This window comes from Elgaria multicarinata, chromosome 2 (assembly GCF_023053635.1).
Source record: "Elgaria multicarinata webbii isolate HBS135686 ecotype San Diego chromosome 2, rElgMul1.1.pri, whole genome shotgun sequence".
Lineage (NCBI taxonomy): Eukaryota > Metazoa > Chordata > Lepidosauria > Squamata > Anguidae > Elgaria > Elgaria multicarinata.
The window spans coordinates 639,997-661,015 of record NC_086172.1 but is presented as its reverse complement, the minus strand read 5'-3'; the positions used below and the strand labels follow the sequence as shown (position 1 = coordinate 661,015).

Sequence of the window (21,019 nt, the reverse complement as noted above, 5' to 3'; positions counted from 1 at the left end):
CTATCTTTATGACGACTTTGGTCATTAACGGGAAGTAAATCATCTCACCGCTCCATAATTGGAGGAAGGCGTCTCCCTCCGATCCTGTCCCTATGCCGCCTCTGGAGTAAAACCTGTGGCAAACCGCATTGCGGCTGCTCACAAAGGCATCGATAGCCAGAGTCCCCCATCGGTAGAAGACATGAGCTAAGATCCGCCTCAATAGTTCCCAATCGTGTGAGTTCATGGGAGATCTGCTGAGGCAATCCACTAGAATATTGTCTTTCCCAGCAATGTGTGTGGCAGTGATCAGAATACGTCTCGACATGGTCCATTCGAGGATTGTTATTGTGAGGTTGACGAGATCGAGGGAGTGGGTACCCCCTTGTTTGTTGATATGCCACGCCACAGAAGTGTTGTCTGAGAGGAGCTGAACTGTGTGACCTCTGAGGATAGCTTCGAACGCACAAAGTGCTCTTTGTACTGCCATGAGTTCCAGAACATTTATGTGTAAGGATGCCTCACTCATAGTCCAAGCGCCTTGCACTTGGAGTCCTCTGCAGTGGGCTCCTCATCCCATAAGGGAGGTGTCTGTGGTGAGGACGCGGTCTGGTTGCGTGGGGCTGAATGGCATACCTTGAGTTAAATTGTACTGGATCGTCCACCAATGTAAGGTCCATTTTATGCGTCGTGGTATGTGAAGGTATACTCTTCTGGCATCAAGGGTGTTTTGGAAGGTCCGGATAAACCAATTTTGGAGTCTTCGCATTTTTAATCTTGCCCACTGAACTGTGTAAATGGTGGAGGCCATAAGGCCAAGTAGTCTTTGTATTGTGATCGCTGAGGTGGTTTCTGAATAGATAATGTGCTTCGCTAGCGTGCTGATGGTAATGGCTCGGTCTTGAGGGAGGTACGCTGTTGTTGTTGTCGAGTCGAGTACGGCTCCAATATATGTGATAGTCTGGGTGGGCCGTAAGGTAGATTTGTCCATATTTACAAGGAGGCCAAGGAAGGAGGGGTTGATTGAGGTTTAGGCCACCTGCGAGGTGGAATTGCTGCTGTTGATTAATGTCCATCTTTCTTGCATTTTTTCTAGCTTTTTGGATTGTGTCCATCACCTCGTTAGTTGCGGTGTGGAAAAGACCGACCTCATCAAAAGGTAAGTTTTCGATTCTGATGCATGTTTCTGGTGTCAGGCCAGCCAATCTCAGCCACGCATGCCTGCGGAGGGCGATGACACCTATCATAGACTTGGCACCGCAGTCGGCTTGATGTCTAGCAGTATTTATCTGCTGCTTGGCCAACTTGATTGCTTCATCTTGGAAAAGTCTAGCAAGTTCGCGGTTGTCTTCCGGAAGGTAGTCACAAAGGGAAGACATTTTCTCCCTTAGGAAGAGCTGATATCTTGCCATAGTAGCCTCATAATTTGCCACCTTGAGGCTTAATGATGCAGTAGAATATAGTCTCCTGCCAAGGAAGTCGAGATGTCTGCCCTCCTTATCGACGGGTGCAGTATGAACCTTCTGTGATCGGCCCTGAGCCAATTCTACGATGACAGAGTTTGGTTTGGGATGCGTGAAAAGAAAATCGACATCCTTTTGTTGGATCTTATAGATTGCCTCTAGGCGTTTAGAGGTAGGGGCCCAAGAATGTTGGACTGTACTTAGTAGGGTAGGTAAAAACGGTATAGACACTGGGGCGGTGGTCTTGTTGATCACAGCGTCGAACACCGGATCCGAAATCTGTTCTGTAGGTTGCTGGGTGTGTATGCCCAAGGATTGAGCCATACGTAAAATCTGATCTGTGAATCTCCTGGTGTCTTCAGAGGGTGAAGTGCGGTCAGGTATTGGTAATAGGTCATCCGGCGATGGAATGGATGGTGGAGCCGATGAATACGAGGATGAATCGGACCTATAACCGTCCATCGATAAAGGTGAAGGTTCTCTAACTTCCCTCTGTCCGCTAGGTTGTGGCGGAAGGTGAGGTTGATCGGGAGCTGTATGCTCTCTTGTCGGTACAGATTGTGCTGATATAGAACGAGTGACCAGTGGGTTGACGGTGTCGATGGGCCCATGGCGATGGGTCAAGGAGATAAACGGGATTACTTTCGGGTTGCCAATTAGCACAACATCCAGAATGTGCGGAGTTAAGTCTTTGCTGTTGTTCACTGTTGCTGGGATGATGTGGAGAGTGAGGGGAATCGACAGATTGTGCATGTCGTTACTGACCATGCCCGCGTCTGAAATCATGAGACGCTACCGAGTCTGGGGACTGGCATCGAAGGCTACGGTCTCTGTATACAGATGCGTTGCGCTGTGGAGGGGGATCTCTCGATAGTCTACGAGGAGAATCCCTATATCGAGGGCTCTCTCAATGTGGAGACGGCTCTCTCGAACGATGTCGAGGGTTACACTCCCTGTACAAGGATGAGTCTCTCTGTGGAGTAGGGTCCCTTGGTAGCATACGAGGGGAATCCCTGTATCGAGAGGTTTCTCGGTATGGAGAGAGCTCCCTCGATTGTCTCCGTGGAGACAAGGCCCTCACATGATGCCGAGGCATCTGTTGGCCAGAAAAAGGTTGGGACAGGTGTTCCTGTGGCGGCGGAGGAGTGGGCTCTCTAGGCCTGCGAGGTGGGTCTGTAGAGTCGTGCTCCTCAGAGCTGAATGATATGGCACATATGTCAGTCCAGAAGGTATATGAGATGGTGAGAGTTGCACAAGCTGTCTCTCTGCTGAGGGGGTATCTTGAACCTCCCCTTCTGACATCGAAGATGGTCTAGGAGTCCCCAGTGGGATCGGATTCAGGGTCCGTACAAGAGGTGGCGGTGGTAACTCACGAGGTGACACGCCCTTCTTCTTCTTTGCACCCTTGGTCTTTTTAAGATCGTCTGTGGTGCGTTTATGTGTCTTGGCCTTTTTTGCTAATTTCTTAGCAGTATGAAGCGATAATGACGATAGGCCAAGGGAAGCAGGGTCAGCACTGGTTGTTGTTGTTGTTATTATTATTATTATTTATTTATTTATTTATATAGCACCATCAGTGACGCCTCCATGGTGTCGGGGGTATTACCCTTGCCCATAGGCGTGCGCAGCACATTTCATTAGGGGGTTCAGCCAGGGGTTGTTTTTTTTAAGGTAAACATTGATTGAATAAACAGTAATAAAGGACTTTTTTCACTCATCAAACAAACGAAATAAACGAAAATTGAAGTAAACTGTATTTTTGTTATTAACAAGTAATCTGTACTTTAAAAATACACATTTTGAAACGGAGACTCTGAATACTTTTTTTTTGCTGTAGTAATAACCAGGCATATATAAAGATACAGTCAATTTTCACCATCTTTAAATTTAATCAGATAATGACCTAATCCAAACTTACTAAAACAGATTCAAGTTTCTTGATCTTCCTGTCCTAAAGAAGGAGGCGTCGCTCACCAGGTGTTATGGACTTAAATTCCTCAATAACATCATTATAATTAACTGACAAAACCAATTCTTGTTCAATGTACAAAATCATGAGTGAGTCGAGTCGCTGTTGGGACATTGTAGTTCTTAGTTTGGTTTTTACATGTGTTAGTTTCGAAAACGCTCTTTCACATGAACAGCTTGTAACAGGCAAGATTACAAAACATTGAATACATTTGTAAAAGGCCTGGAACATGGAAGACCGATCCGATTCCTTTAGCCAATCAAGCCATTCTCTGGTGGTGTTTGTAGTGCTACCTTTAGGAACAGATCCTTCATAACCCCGAAGCAGTCTGACTTCAGCTTCCAACTCATCCAAGGATACTTTAAATTTTTTGGAAATGATTCTAATATCATCCCTGCCAATGTCTAAGCTCAACAGCTTTCCCACTGCAGTCACAATTTCACAAGTCTCCTGTTCAAATCGCTGGTCAATGCAAGTAATCATTGAGTCTAGGAGTGGGTAAAAGGAAGTTATTCTCTCCTGCTCCTCTTTTGTATCAAAGTGATGCTGGGACTCAAACATGTCATCAATCCGAGTAGATATTCTTCTCTTCTTAACTGGGCGAATAGATATATCACGCTCTTCACGTATTTTCACGCTGTCATTGAAAATAGATTAAAAATGTTCTGGGTCACTTCTCATCGCAGCCAAAGAGTTACGCAAACTTTTCACCCCTGTCATTGCAGTCAGTAGGTTGAGTTCTGGAGCTTGAAGAGCCTTACTCACTTTTACCACCATCTGGAGAATAGGGTGCATCATATGAAGGGCAAAGATGAACTTGAATGAATTTAGTTCATGGATAAGGCCCTTGGCTTTTATTTTAGCGTCAGCAAGGCGAGTTGTTTCATTTATCTCTTTTAAAGCTTGTAAAATGATGGAGTAGTTTTGTTTTACAGCAGCCACTGCTTCTGCTCTGCATGCCCATCTTGTGTTTGACAGTGACTTCAAAGTTTTCAACTGGGATCCTACGTCTTGTGCAATTTTCTCCAATACTGCATGTCGCACAGCACTCCCCTCCATGAAAGCATAAAGAGTCTGAATAACACCAAAAAAATGAAACACAGTTCTGTTTTGTTGACTTGAAGTGCATGCATCTACTAGGACGAGGTTCAAGCAACATGCATAGCAGTGAACATAGAGTATTTCACTGTTTCGATGTTTACATTTCATTTGAACTCCTGCAGTACATCCAGACATAGTAGATGCACCATCAAAACAGACAGACATCACTGAAGACCAGTCCATTTTAAGAATGCCAAGGATGTGATCTAACTGGTCAAAAATAGATGGAGCATCAACTGCTAATAATCTCTGAACAGATACAAAATGTTCAACTGGACCATGTTTTTCATTGTCGAAATATCGCACCACAATGGACATCTGTTCATGGTGTCCACAGTCAGTAGTGTCGTCGGCAATTATTGAAACCATTTTTCCATTTAGTGAAGAAATAATTTGTTGTTGCACAACATTGTGACAGGCCACAATTAAATCATTTTGGATGCGATTGCTCAGATAGGTAGCATTTCGAGGAGAATGTTGCACATGCTCTGCCATTACGGGATCATATTTTTGGAGCATAGTGACAAGATCTAGAAATAAGCCTTTTTCAGCACTGTCAGCTTTTTCATTGTGACCCCTGAATGGTCTCCCACCTTTTGCCAAACACAGAACAATGTCAATCAGACGCTCCATTATTCTTCGGTTATGACAGCGTTCTTCTTCTTGCTTAGTCAGATAAGCGTGCTTGCCCTCATCCAACAATGCATCAATAGGTTTCCCTTCATTAAAAGTTGACCATGAAGAAAAGCTCAACACATGAGATTTTGAAAGTTGGTGGTTTTTAAAAGTTTTGCTAGCCTTATGCCAACTTCTGAAGCCCTTACAAATAAATGCTAAATCAGGGTGACCTTTGTTTGTTGGCATATTAGAGGAGAAGCAACGGCAGAAAAAACAAAATGCTGCATCCTTTGATGGGCTGTATTCTAGCCAACTATACTTTTCATACCAATCAGAATGAAAACTTCTTTTACTTTTTGCCATTTCAGTTTTAGGAAATATGCTCAATTTAGGCTGATAAGGACCTCTAGATAATCGGGACTGGCGTTCTAATCTGTTTTTTGGAACATCACAGGCTGGGTCATCAGGTGAAATGTCTGATGGCTTTGAAGAGGAACTACACTGACCTGAACTAACAGACAAAGTCTGTTTCTGTTGTTCATTACTCAGTTCATTGCACACACTAGAACTAGTGGCAGCAATAACTTCATCTTCATGTAAGTTCTTCAGTGAGGAGTCAGAGCTATTTGCACTAGTATCAGCACATTCATTATAGTTCAGTTTGTCTGATCCTTTCTTTATCTTAACCACAAACCGATCCATATTTTAAAATTTGCTACTGTACCCCACTATTTCAGTGCACAGGTTGCTACACTTGATGGTCCCGAGTGCTCAGGATTGCAACTCCCTTCTCTCCAAAGGCCCTTTTTCTGAAAATAAATAAATATTGTAGAGCTAGGAACAGTGTAGAAAAAAGCAACTAAAATCTTCATTGGGTTTTAACAACTTTAGCAAAAACTAAATTTTTTATGCAAGTAAGTAGGGTGACCATATGAAAAGGAGGACAGGGCTCCTGTAACTTTAACAGTACTGTAGAAAAGGGAATTTCAGCAGCTGTCAATTGAAGAGGGTGAAATTCTCTCTTCATCACAACAGTTAAAGCTACACTAGCTATAGTCAGGGCCGGTGCCAGACTATTTTGCGCCCTAGGCAAGGCGAGCTACTTGCACCCCCCATTATTATTATTTTTGCCAACTTCGATTTTTAAGAACAGATGTTTTGTAGAAAAAATAAAAAGTACAAAACTTGAAACTGCTAAATTTATTTTAAATTGCTCGGTCCTTCTTTGCATCCACTCATCTTCAACTGATGGATCAGGGCCCACACAACTGGTTAATTACTTAGGGGGTGTTAAGTGAAAGATGATGATGAAGTAAGAGAAAGAGTATGAAAAAGGCAAAAATAGATATTGGGAGTGAGAGTGAGAAGTAGCTTAGATGGCTTTAAAAAGGGGTTACATATATTTATGGAAGAGAAGACATCTGTGAACAGCTACTAGTCATGATGGCAACATGGAACACCCTATGCACATTTACCTGGGATTAAGTTTCATTGAAATCATTGGAGATTACTAGACAACTCCAGGATTTCACTGCAAAGATTTATAGAGTGATCCTACACCTGCTTCCTCAGAAGAAAGCCCAACCAAGTTCAATGAGACTTTATCCCCTCTCTGGATTCTGTATTTTGGTGTTTTTTGTTGTTGTAAATTTGGTGCCAATTACCCTTTGATATTCTATGTTTCATTTTTGTGCAGATTTAAGACACCTTGAGACCAAACTATATAGGCCATATAAATATATACATTAAGTAACAGTAAATTATGACTAGGGTTGCAATCTTCATGCCACTCTTCATTCACTCTTCCCCTTTTTAATACATCCTCTTTTATTCAATCCTATGCCTGTTTAGACAGAAAAAAGTCCTAATACTTCCAGCATGCCCCAGGCTTCTATGCTGGCTGGGACATGCTGGGAGCTGTAGGACTTTTTTCTTTCTATAGGATTGCACCCTAACTCAAGCTGACTTCACAAAAGCACAAGCTCTTGGGCCTAGTTCTAACCTTAACCCTAAGAAGAGCCCTGCTGCATGAGACCAAAGGGCCACCTCCAGTGCAGCCCTATGCATGTCTACTCAGAAGTAAACATGCTGGCTGGGGCATGCTGGGAGCTGTAGTAGGGCTTTCTTTCCTGTCTAAACTGACATAGGATCGCGCCCTAAATGAACGAAAGGAAGAGAATCATAACATTAATCATTAAAAGGCAAGGAAAGCCTGGTAGGGTAGTGGATTGGCGCATGGGTTAGTCTGTGCCTTGGCTCTCCCTTCCCTCCCTCCTTCCCTCGTCCCCTTATGACCATACTGTCCATGGCCGGGAAGGGCAGCGGCTGTACCCTGAGCTGTTGCTTCACCACTGTTGCTTCTCCAGCCTGCAGGTCGAACTTGACACTGGTGATGAGCTCCTGCAAAAGGGCAGCAGCAGCAGCGCCCACTTGGCGCCCTGTTTCCCCCACGCAGACCACCGGGTCAAGAAGCCTCGCCTAGCCTCCCCGAGCAGGGGCGGGGACAGTCACTCACTCACTCCACGCCATGGCTGCTCGGCAATTGGCTCCCACCTGCTATTAACCTACACCGTGTGGCTTCGCCACGGCAACTGCCTCAATCCGAAAGGGGGCCAAAGAGGTAAAAAGTGAAGAGAGAAGAGCCAGCTCCGGCACTAAACTGAAAGCCAACGATTTTCAGAATGGCGTCGCTTGAAGTTTGCCTCCTCAGGCCTGGGCCGCAGCACATTAGTGGAACCCTCTGCACCCCCTGTGTGCACGCCAATGCCCTTGCCTCTAGAAGGGGAAGTCGGAGGTGGAATATTGTCTACAGCTTCGAGGGCCCTCTTCCAAAGTACGGCTTTTAGTCTACCTGAACAGTGTAGACGGGTCTGTTTGGAGAAGCGCTGGCAATGGTGGCAAGTATCTACCACGTGCGCCTCGCCCAGGCAGAATAGGCACAGAGAATGCCCGTCTGTCGGAGGAAGTTTATTCCCGCACCTAACGCACTTATGGAATGGTGCTTTCAGTGCCATACGCAGCGTTAGAGACTATTTCTGATTAGAAGAAAGACCTAAACAAAAACAAAACTATTTTTGTTTGTTTGTTTGTTTTAGAAGTGAGTTTATCGAACTGAAAGAACAAGAAAAAGAAAACCAACTCTAGCTTGCAAAAGAGAAGAAGTATGCTCTGTAAATGAGCGGAAGGTCTTCACGAGGCACCTATTACGGTGGTCAAAAAGAAACTGGAGGGATGGGCGGGAACCCGGTAAGGACATGCGCAGTGGAGGGTCGAGGGGTTCCCGCCTAAACGACTTTAGCTTTCGAAGGTTTTCTGAATCGATGCTCCGTGCAGGCGCAGAGCTCATATGTGTGATGCACAGAGACCACGAAGAAGAATTAAAAAGTTATAGGCGTTTATTTTTTCCAATGCAAGTCTATGGGAATGATTCGGACATCCAAATCTCAATTCGGATCCGAGGTGAAGCATACTGGGTCCGAATCAATCTGAAGTGAATCAGGCTTGATTTGGAAGGTCCGAATTGGGATCCAAAGTGAATCGGGGGGTCCGTGCACATCCCTACTATAAAGACCATATAACACCGGTCTTAAAAGAACTGCACTGGCTGCCTATATGCTTCCAGTCGGAATTCAAGGTGTTGTCATTGATATTCAAAGCCCTAAATGCCTTGGGATCTCAGTACTTGAGGGCGCACCTCTCCCTATATATGCCTGCCTGAGATTTGAGATCTGTTGGAGGAGCCCTCCTCTGAGTCCCACCAACACGGGATATACAGTATGGTGGGACGTGGGAGAAGGCTTTCTCTGTTGTGGCACCCTGGTTGTGGAATGCCCTCCCCTTGGAGGCTCAACTGGCACCAACACTGACTTCATTTTGGCACCAAGTTAAAACATGGGTTTAGTTAAAACAAGTTAAAACATGGCTATAACGGCTAAATTCTCTATGGTTACACATAATTTTTAAAAAAATCTACCTGTTTTAATTTGTTAACGATTTAATACATTTTTAGCTGGCTGTGTAGATTATTTATGTGTATATTGTTGCGATTTTATCTATACAGCACCCTGAGATCCCAGTGATAATAGGGCAGGATACACATGTTTTAATAATAAATAAATAAATAAATAAATAAATATGCCTCCATAAGTGTCATTCATAAGACATGTCTTGGAAGTAAATGGGAAGAGGTCTTGGGCAATGCGAAATAAATGGCCTTTGAAACCATGAAGAAGAGAAACGCTTCCTACCTGGATCTCCTGGTGGACCTTGAGGACCCATTTCGCCCAAAGTGCCTTCAGGCCCTCTACTTCCGTGAGCACCTAGCGACCCTTGCTCAGCCACCAGTTTGGGAAGGACAGGAGGCAGTCCAGGGGAGCCTGGAGGTCCCTGAAATCCTAAAGGTTAAAAATCCAAAATAAAGTTGATGACTTTGTATTTGGCATTCTTCTATTAGTTGAATTTATGATATGATTCATTCATTCATTCTTTAAATGATTTATAAGCCACCTTTTACAGAAAACCCTCTGGAGGTGGCTACGAAATTGAAAACCACAAGAAGAACAATACAACAATAATAAAACCGAAATTAATAATTGAAACCAGGTAACACTATATGCACAATAACACCCAATGTAATTCCAAGTCACGTATGTATAGTAAATACATAGCATGCAAATGAGCCTACCCTTTTTCTTTCTTTTTTACTTCAGTGTCAGCACATGGATTGGAACCACCACACATGGATATGAGAGGGTAAAACCCACCCATCCAGCTATTCCCCCTCCCTTATGGGGGCAAAAGGGAGAAAGAAACCCTCTATTGTTGCCAGCAGGGTTTTCCTGTTTCTTTAGCCCTCACGCAGGGGGTGGGAGAAGCAGCTGGGTGGGAAGCTTTGATCCCCAAACTAACTGCTTTGGCAAGCAAGCTCACAAGCAGGGACTCCAATGTTGACGTCAGTGTGAGCAGATTGGTATGGATGAAGGCTGGACCCAATCATTTAGAGTTTTAAACAATATCAACACTTTAAATTGGGCCCAGAAACACAATGGCAGTCAGTGTAGCTGATGCAATATAGGTGTCACATAATCCAACTACCTAGAACCTGCCAGTACTTGTACCTATTCAAGTTCGGAAATACATATATTTAAATGCATTGCAAGCTCATGTATTTGAAGGCACGGCAGTTATCCAGCCTGGCTGCTGCTGTTGCTGCTGTTATTAATCAGCCAATAACAATAACTTTCTTTTCTCACTCATGGCGTTTTTTCTAGACAGACGTGACAGGCTGTGCGAAGTCATGCTGACTTTTATTGATTCAAGAATTTTCTGACTTGTTTTAAGAATAACTGCTTTCTGGATGTTGTTGTGGATGTATTTTGGTAAGCCCAGTTTCTGAAGGTGTTCTGTAATTATTTTTTTTTTATGTGATGCCAGTGACTGATGTGACTAGTGGAATAATTGTAACCTTTTATTGTTGCCATAGTTCTTAAACTTCCATAGCCTATCATCATCATCATCATCATTGCTCATGGTGGTTTTTCTAGACGAACATGACGGGCTTTGGAAAGTCATGCTGACTTTTACTGATTCAGGAATTTCCTGACAATTGAGCATGTTTTAATTATGACTGCTTTTTGGATGTTGGTGTGGATGTTTTTTGATATGCCCAGTTTCTGCAGGTTTTCTGTATCTTTTTTTTGAAATGATGCCGGTAACTGATGGGACTACCGGAATAATTGTTGCCATAGTTCTTTGACTTTCATGGCTTGTGGTGTATATTTTTCTCTCTTTTCCTCTTCGTTTTCAACAACTTTTTGTCATTAGGTATTGCTATGTCGATGAGGTATGTGGTTTTTTCTCTTTTGTTTATAACTGTTATGTCTGGTTGGTGTGGTGGAACCCGAAACCTCAGGTTCCTGTGGTTCGCTGAGTGGTGGTCACAAACTCTCAAGACACGATTTCTCTCTCCTTAGAAGATTTATTACAAGCAGCGCTGCAAGGTGGCAGTCTGAAGAACTGCCCAACAATTTCAGGAAAGGTTAACATATTTATAGGGTCAGTTCCCCTTAGATATAATGGCAGAACTTTCCCACCAATCATAATACACCAATCATAATACGTAATACAGCTCTGCAACACAACAACCAATGAGAAGCCAAGTATTTAGGCATGTACAGAGTTTGAATGCTTCTCTGACTATAAGATACTACATCGCCACAGTTACAGGGAAAAAAAACATCTCCATCTGTTACTTTCTTGGTTATCTTGCCTTACAGACGTCCTCCACCCTCTGACTGCCGGGGTGGACACCGGCTGTCTTATCACACAGTTGCAGCATCAACTTAATTCTAAAAGCAATTGCATAATTAAAAATATGTTTTAAAAGAACAGGAAGCTATGAACTTTATGGTTTATATAGCTAAGGATTATAGGCCATTTTCCTATACCTAGGGGCATAGTAAAAGAACCAGCTTGATTTCCTCGACATCGGTTTCAAGGTATTGTTTTGCCAGTATGAATTGCTCTGTCCCAGTATATTTTATGATCTGCATTTTCCAAGACTGTTGAGTATGTATAGCATGGTGTAGGTAGTTTGATAAGGTTGAATTTGAGGGCCAGTTGTTGAATTATTTTTGCAGCTGTATTGTATCTGTCCATATAGTCCATTCCTGTCAGACTCTTACATCCTCCTGTTACATGGTCTATTGTTTTTTGAAATTGATGGCATTTCCTGCATAGGTTTGTTGTTACATTGTTATCTTTTATGACATATTTTTTGTAGTTCTTGGTTGCTATAACTTGATCCTGTATAGCTCTTAGGAGTCCTTCTGTTTCTGGAAATAGCTCACCCTTCCGGAGCCATTTGTACAATTGTTCTTTGTTTATTTGTGGGTTCTGTGTTACGTCGTAGTACTTCCCACGGAGTGCTTTTTGTGTCCATTTTTCTTTTTTCTCTGCGAGTGACAGTGGTCGTGTTTGGTATTTGTTTTGTAGTGTTTTATCTTTGTGTTGTACTAGTTCTGACCAGATATCTTTCCAGAATGTGGTTATTTCTTCTTTAGTTGGGAGTGTAATGTTATTTTCTTTTTTCTTTCTATTATACTTAAGTATAATAATTTCTCATTTCTTTTAAAGAGAGCATTTTGGGCTTTTCTTTCATTTGATTCTTTGTATCTTCTAAGCCTGGTAGTCTGGACTGCAAGTTTTAGTTTCAGTGTGTCAAGAGCTACTATTGCTGTTTTTTTATTGTTTGCTATGATGTCTTGGGTATTTTTGAGGATATTTTTTGAGCTATTTCCATTTATGTATTGTGTCATTCTTCCTATATCCTTTTGTAGTTTTTCCAATTTTGTTTTCAATTCTGATTTGCCATTTTCATAGAATCATAGAATAGTAGAGTTGGAAGGGGCCTATAAGGCCATCGAGGCCAACCCCCTGCTTGGTTTCTAATCTGTGTGTGGTGTTGTTTGTGGGGAGATCCAGCTTGTTACAGGTGAGGACTGGTGTGGCTGCTGCATAGATGACTGTGTGGATTTCTTCTAGGTTGCTATCATTATTAATGTATGTCATGAGTTTACTCTTCATTATGTTTCTGAGTTTCTGCGTGTCCTTGTTAAACTTTAGTCTAGGTAGTGGGTTTCTTTTCATCGGGTCAGTTTCTCTCCATTTTGTTGGATTTGTCTCAAGTTCTTCCGTCAGTTGCTGCTCTATGTTCATGTTTGTTGTGTTGTTGTGTGTTTCGTGTTGAGGCATTGTCTGGGGATCCTCTGATGGAGTTGTTGTTTTTAGGGTTGCTGTTTCTTCTATGGATGTTCATGTGCTTGTTGTTGGTGCATCTGTGCTTTTCATGTTATGCTATTTCTTCTTTGAGTTTTTGAATTTCATGTTCCATTAGCCTTTTGTTGTTGATTATAACTCTTTTTTTGATCTATTCATCTTTGTTCTGTTGCATTGTCCATTGGGTGGGGGTAGATTTCCAGAAATAGTCTATGAAGTTCTGTTTGGTATCCTGATGATATTGTTTCAAGCTGTGTGCTTTTATAGTAACTATGTATAACATTATGGTTCATTTCGCCTGGCCAAGCTAAGCGTTGCCTTGGGTGTCCCACCTTGGTGGTTGCCTGTAGAACAGGCAAAACACATCTGGGGGAGTTTGGGTGGTTGTGTTTTTCCTTATTCATTGCCTGTTCGTTTCTGTTCTGGCCAACTGTTAAGTTCGTGCAGCATTCTTGGCCTTGACACTGCCCATTCGAGGCTTTTTTCCTACTGTCTGGGACCATTTTTTCACACTAACAGGATGGTTAGCCCTGACTAGTAGTGGGTGGTTAGGGTCAGCAGGTGTGCCGTGCCTGCGTGATGATGATGATGATTAGATTTGTGCCCTGTCTTTCTACAAAAAAAAATGGCACTCAAGGCCATTTGAAGATCTCATGTCCCTGTGGGAGGGGTCCTTCTTGCTGAGACAGACAAAGCCATTGAGCCACCTATTACAGGAGACACACTCAGCAGACACACTTTTTGCCAGTTATCATCCTCGCTTCTTCCTTACTGCTTCTTTGTCATTCTCCATTCCAGCCATGGACCATTCCAGCCATGGACTCCTACAATAATTCCAGGCAGTTCATCTGCTATGCTGGAATAATTGGACAAATGAATATAATCCTACAAATATTTTGCAGATAACAAGAGAAAACCTGGAAAGGTGGGAAATCAAATATGGCTGTCCACACACCAACTCTCAGTGAATTGATCCAGTCATAAATTAGATGGCCATTTTGTTGGTCTTTTCCTCATAATCGCACAGATTAATCACCTACCACCTCCAACTACCTCCAACTTTATGAATTCACCCTGTTTTCCACTGATCCCTATTGGCCCCTGCTGCTCCAGGCCACCCTCTCTATGACTAGGCTGCCCGCCCTTCCACCTCCAATAATCATAGAAAAAGAAGAGTACGAAGAAGCCAATATTTTGGACTCCCATCTACCATGGCCACCTGCAATACCTTGGTTATGCATCTAACCTCTCCCTGGAAAATCCATGTTTGCCCAGTAAAACTGTGCTTGACTTTCTGGCCTCCTAAATTGACTTCTCTATTGCAATTAACTTAGTGTTTTCTAAGCAGCAAAGAACCTAAACATAGTTGGAGGTGGAGAAGATAACTGATTATTTTTTAAATATCGCAATGTCTGTTTTCAATTCATAGGATCTTTTAATTCTGTTGTGTATAAAAAAATAGAGCATATGCAGGCAGATTCTAACTGTCTGAAAGCAGTAATTGCCATGCAACAGCAGTGTAGATATTTAGGTAAAAGATGAAAGGAACAAAATCATGGGCTGATATGGTTTGAGAAAGGTGCTGCTGCGGAAGAGATGAAATCTAGACACACGGCTGCTCAGAAACTGTGTAGTTGTCTGTAATAAAGAACTTAAGAAAATTGCACTCCTGGAAGTAAGATTTTGATTGGAAACAAGGTGCATATTCCCTGTGCACCTTATTCTAAGAGAAATTCACAGCTCTTTTGCCACGACACAAAACTATTCAGTGGCAAAATCAGCAGTGCAACAGCAGTGCCAATTTCAGATCCACCAGGAAGGGGTGCAATAAACAGTGCATTCTTGGAGGCGGGAGGAATTGGCCCCTGGCCCTGCAAAGTTGACCACCCCAGGACATAGTTTTTAGTTTTATTTATTTATTATTTATTATTTATTTAGTACATTTCTATACCGCCCAATAGCCGGAGCTCTCTGGGCGGTTCACAAAAATTAAAACCATTCAAAGTATAGGACAACAGTATAAAACCATAATATAAAATACAATATAAAATACAATATCATATACAATATAAAATACAATATTTGAAGATGTTTGCATTGTAAACATTTAATTAACTAGCACAATATAAATATTTACTCACCAGTAGCCCCTCTGTCTCCTTTGGGGCCAGTGGGGCCAAAGTCACCATGAATTCCCACTATGCCAACAAAGCCCATGACTCCTTGTTCACCTTTCTTTCCTTCAAGGCAAAACAATGTTGTGTATATGTTAATATGTATCTGCCTAGATAGGCTAAATTAGTAGCTCTCAATGCTAGAGCTTACCATCTTACCTTTTACTCCAGCCAAACCTGGTATTCCAGGTCTTCCATCTGCGCCCTGGTTACCTCTAACTCCTTTTGGACCATCTTCACCCACCATACCTATTTCTCCCATTTCTCCATTGATTCCAGGTGGAGCAACAATTCCAGGTCTCCCTGGAGGACCTGGGTAGCCTGTAAAATTTACACATAAAATAGAACTTGTATTGAAAAACAAAATTTCCAGCATCTTCCATTTTTCAAGTCTATACAGCAAAAGGTAAAAACCTTCCCTCAGGTCATTGTGAATTACTCTTTTAGTGGTGCAGCAAGGTCAACAGTTTTTCAGTACAAGAGATTTGCAAAGCTGACAGAAAGGAAATTGTGTGATACAATGAGTGGTACATCAAAATGTGTAGAACCCAATGGTGGATATTTGGGGAATTCTCTCAGGGGTTGCTGAGTCCAACCCCCTGCTCAATGCAGGAATCCACCCTAAAGCATCCCTGACAGATGCTTGTCCAGCTGCCTCTTGAAGGCCTCTAGTGTGGGAGAGCCCACAACCTCCCTAGGTAACTGATTCAACCGTCGCACTGCTCTAACAGTCAGGAAGTTTTTCCTGATGTCCAGCTGGAATCTGGCTCTCTTTAACTTGAGCCCGTTATTCCGTGTCCTGCACTCTGGGAGGATCGAGAAGAGATCCTGGCCCTCCTCTGTGTGACAACCTTTTAAGTATTTGAAGAGTGCTATCATGTCTCCCCTCAATCTTCTCTTCTCCAGGCTAAACATGTCCAGTTCTTTCAGTGTCTCTTCATAGGGTATTGTTTCTAGACCTCTGACCATCCTAGTTGCCCTCTTCTGAACACGCTGCAGCTTGTCTGCATCCTTCTTGAATTGTGGAGCCCAGAACTGGACACAATACTCTAGATGAGGCCTAACCAGGGCCGAATAGAGAGGAACCAGTACCTCATGTGATTTGGAAGCTATACTTCTATTAATGCAGCCCAAAATAGCATTGGCCTTTCTTGCAGCCATATTGCACTGTTGGCTCATATTCAGCTTGCGATCTACAACAATTCCAAGATCCTTCTCGTTTGTAGTATTGCTGAGCCAAGTGTCCCCCATCTTGTAACTGTGCATTTGGTTTCTATTCCCTAAATGTAGAACTTGGCATTTATCCCTATTAAATTTCATCCTGTTGTTTTCAGCCCAGCACTCCAGCCTATCAAGATCACTTTGAAGTTTGTTTCTGTCTTCCAGGGTATTAGCTATCCCACCCAATTTGGTGTCATCTGCAAATTTGATCAGCGTTCCCTGCACCTCCTCGTCCAAATCATTAATAAAAATGTTGAAGAGCACTGGGCCCAGGACTGAGCCCTGCGGCACCCCACTCGTTGCCTCTCCCCAGTTTGAGAAGGTTCCATTGATAAGTACTCTTTGAGTCCGATTCTGTAGCCAACTGTGAATCCACCTAATAGTTGTTCCATCTAGCCCACTTTTAGCTAGTTTCTTAATCAGAATGTCATGTGGTACTTTGTCAAAAGCTTTGCTGAAGTCAAGATATATGACGTCCACAGCATTCCCACAGTCCACAAGGGAGGTTATCCTATCAAAAAATGAGATCAAATTAGTCTGACAGGATTTGTTCCTGACAAATCCATGTTGGCTTCTAGTGATCACTGCATTGATTTCAAGTTTTTTACAGATTGACTTCTTTATAATCTGCTCCAGAATTTTCCCAGGGATGGATGTCAGACTGACTGGTCTGTAGTTCCCAGGTTCCTCCTTTTTGCCCTTTTTGAAGATAGGGACAACGTTAGCCCTCCTCCAGTCGTCCGGCACCCCACCCGTCTTCCATGATTTTGCAAAGATAATAGACAAAGGTTCTGAGAGTTCTTCTGCTAGCTCCTTCATTACTCTTGGATGCAGTTCATCGGGCCCTGGAGATTTGAACTCATTCAAGGAGATTAGGTGTTCTTTGACCATTTGTTTATCAATCTCAAACTGCAATCCTGCCCCCTCAACATCTGCTTCACTTTTTCCAGGGGGGTCATAGACCCACTTTTGGGAGAAGACTGAGGCAAAGTAGGAATTGAGCACTTCAGCCTTTTCTTTGTCTTCTGTTATCAATTTGCCATCCTCGTTAAGCAGTTGAACCACCATTTCTTTCCTCTGTCTTTTACTACTCACGTATCTGAAGAAAGCCTTTTTATTGCTTTTAGCATCCCTCGCTAATCTCAGCTCATTCACAGCTTTAGCCTTCCTAACACCATTTTGGCACTTCTGCGCCACTTGTCTGTACACTTCTTTTGTAGCCTGGCCTTCCTTCCACTTCCTATATGTATCCCTTTTTGTTTTCAGGTCATCTCTAAGCTTATTGTGGAGCCACATTGGTTTCCTCTGTTGTCTTCTATCTTTTCTCCTTGTTGGAATTGTTTGTAACTGTGCCTTTAAAATTACCTTTTTTAAATACTCCCACCCATCCTGCACTCCTTTTCTCATTAGGCTCCCTTGCCACGGGACCTTACTTATTATAGTTCTGAGTTTATTAAAATCAGCTTTCCTAAAATCCAGAGTACATGTATGGCTACGCTCGACTTTTGTCTCCTTCATAATCAAGAATTCAAGTATGACATGGTCACTTTCCCTCAGAGTTCCCGTAACTGCCACTTTATCCACTAAGTCATCCCTATTGGTCAATAACAAGTCAAGGATTGCCGATCCTCTAGTTCCTTCCACCACTTTCTGCAGGAGAAAGTTATCACCCATACATGTCAGGAATTTCTTGGAAGGGCCGCTTTTGGCAGTATTGGTCTCCCAACAGATATCAGGGTAATTGAAGTCCCCCATCACTACTACATCACACTTCCTTGAAACACTGGCAATTTGTTTCTGAAAAGTTTCGTCCTCGTCTTCTCCTTGATTGGGTGGTCGGTAGTAGACTCCGATTATCATATTCTTTTTATTCCTAGCCCCATTTATTTTAATCCAGACGCTCTCGACGGGGCTCCCAGTCTCATCCGCCTGTATTTCTGTGCAGTGATAGGTATTTTTAACATATAGTGCAACTCCACCTCCCTTTCTATTTCTTCTGTTCTTTTTGAACAAGTTATATCCTTCAATTGCTATATTCCAGTCATGGGAGTCATCCCACCAAGTTTCAGTTATACCTATCAAGTCGTATTTGCCTTCATGTAATAAGAGTTCAAGTTCATTCTGTTTGTTTCCCATGCTCTGGGCATTAGTATATAGACATTGAAGACCATGTGTTTTATAGTCTGGCTTTGTTCCTAAATTGTTGCAGACACTATTTTGGAACACTGTTGGAGCTGTTCTCTGTACTGTGGTGCATTGGCCTTCATCCATTGTTGCCTCAAAATTTATGTCTCCCACCCCCGTAAGATTCAGTTTAAAGCCCTCCTGATCAAGTTCTTTATGCTGTGGCCGAAATCATTCTTTCCAGCCCTTGTGAGGTGCAACCCATCCCTTGCCAGCAGTCCATGTTCCAAGTAGCGTAGCCCGTGGTCCCAGAATCCAAAACTCTCACAACGGCACCACCTTCGAAGCCAGTCGTTCATCCGGAGTATTTTTCTTTCCCTTTCTAATCCTCTTCCAAGAACCGGGAGGATGGATGAGAAAACTACCTGGGCCCCAAAGTTCTTCAGTTTCCTTCCTAGAACTTCAAAGTCTGAAATGATTTCTTCGTAGCTCTGCTTGGCGACATCATTTGTTCCCACATGGATGAGAAGAAAGGGGTATGTGTCCGTGGGCTTTATGAGCTTCGGTAACCCTTCAGTCACATCTCTAATCTGTGCTCCAGGGAGACAGCACACCTGGCGAGTCCATGGGTCTTCACGACATACTTGGGTTTCAATCCCACGCAGCAGGGAGTCTCCCACAACGACTACTCTTCTCTTCTTCTTGGTTGACCTACCTTCTGCCTCTTGGTCACTGTTGCATGGTGTCTCCTGTACTTTCTCCTCTGCAAACTGTCCTTCAGTCTCATTCTCCAGAAGCTGAAAGCGGTTGCTTAACTCCAATGGCTCCACCGGTGCAGAACGCCCTCTAATTCCTCCGCTCCTAACTGTCACTCTTTTCCAGGGAGTTTCCTCTTCATTGGATTCCCTCTCCTCAGCATACTCCACTTGTGCTTCAGCTGGCTGTTGTTCTTCAATCTCATGTGCTTCTTGTTGCTGTTGCAGTTCCACCGTTCGGTCTAAGAACTCCTCGACTTCTGTTATTCCGTGGAGGGTGGACAATCGCTGCTCAAGTCCTCTCACTTTTTCTTCCAAAAGTGCCACCAGCTTGCACTTGTTGCAGGTATACGCCATGTTGAGCTCAGGCAGAAACCCTTTGCAGGTCACCACCTCTAGGGACTCTTTTCCATCCATATTGTCGATTTCTGCTTTGGTTTTTTTTTCCTTTTTGATTATAGTGGAATTGCCTTTGCTTTGTTGTGTCCTCTCTGAAGGTACACAACTATATGAGTATGTCTTAAGGGAAAGTAAGATCATTATTTTTTGGTGGTGGTGGTTTTGTGGGTGTTCTCTGTTTTTCTTTGGTTTTCCCACCTCTATCTATCTATCTATCTATCTATTTATTTATTTATTTTTAAGAGGCCTCCCCCTTGACCTCCCCTGCCGCACTCCCCCTGTCAAACTCCTGTTTGCTCTTCCTGTTCACTCACTCCCTGGGAATCTGGCTTACTTTTATAGCTCCTACTTGAGCTGGGCCAGCTGCTCTTTCCTGCTCCTGCTCAGCTCCAAGTCAGGAACCAGAATGAGGTCACTGAAAGGCCAACAACAATCAACAGCAATTAGGCACTGATTGCTGAGTCCAACTGACAATCAGGCCACTCCCCCTTCAGGTCCTGCAGCAACTATTCGCACTGACCCTCTTACTCAGCACTCAGGAGCACATGGCAAGCACACAGCCTCTTTGAATTGGCAGCCTTCTGGGTTTCCTTGAGGCTTCTCTTCTTCCCCTTTCCTTGGTCTCCTCTTCCCCTACACTCCCCCTGTCAAACTCCTGTTCGCTCGCTCCCTGGGAATCTGGCTTACTTTTATAGCTCCTACTTGAGCTAGGCCAGCTGCTCTTCCCTGCTCCTGCTCAGCTCCAAGTCAGGAACCAGAATCTATTTGTTTCTGAACTTTATGAATTCTTTCAAACGGTATGCCATGGATGAATTAATTAAAAGATATGGTGTTGTTAGAGATCCAACAGCAATGGAGGAACTGTTTTATGCATCAGTAAAGAAGGGGTTGACTCAGAAAATATATAACATTCTTAGTGAAGTACAAAGTAAAGTACCTACGACTTCAAAAGAAATGGGGAATGGTTCTGGGCATTTCTATCACAGAAAAAGTGTGGTGTTGGCTAGGAGAAAACAGCTTGAGATACAGCTTGAGGATGTTGAAAAGATGCTGCCTTAGACAGGCTTGTGCGACTACTTCGGTATTGAATCCTTGCCCCTTGTAGCTTATAAAAACTGGTAGCAGCACTGTGTTACCTGGCACTCCATCCAAACCTGGTGATCCAACGATGCCAGGTATTCCCGATATATTGGAAACTCCAGGAACACCTGGCCTTCCATCAGGTCCAGGACTACCAGCTGAGCCTCGCTGTCCTGCCAGACAGAAATTAAGCAATTACTATTGGAGATGGAGGCACAGATAAGGTGAACGTTGCCAAGGAAGCATACTTTCCCTGCCATTTTGAATGTTTCTCCAACATTGTTTCAAAAGCACTTGGTTTTACCCTGGAACATGAGAGGAACCAACTTAGTAACTTCAGCTTAGAGTAAAGATTCTGAG

At 43.1% G+C, this 21,019-nt stretch overlaps 1 protein-coding gene across 1 annotated transcript in view; it reads right to left on the bottom strand.

Annotated features, from left to right (window-relative positions):
* The window catches only part of COL4A2 (collagen type IV alpha 2 chain), a 266,143-nt gene that overhangs the window by 36,117 nt on the left and 209,007 nt on the right, over positions 1-21,019 (bottom strand). The window contains exons 40-43 of the mRNA XM_063115898.1: positions 20,716-20,832; positions 15,240-15,401; positions 15,048-15,146; positions 9,378-9,524 (exon numbers count right to left, since the gene is read on the bottom strand). Of these exons, the coding sequence (XP_062971968.1) occupies positions 9,378-9,524; positions 15,048-15,146; positions 15,240-15,401; positions 20,716-20,832 (525 nt within the window). The remainder of the gene's footprint in view (positions 1-9,377; positions 9,525-15,047; positions 15,147-15,239; positions 15,402-20,715; positions 20,833-21,019) is intronic.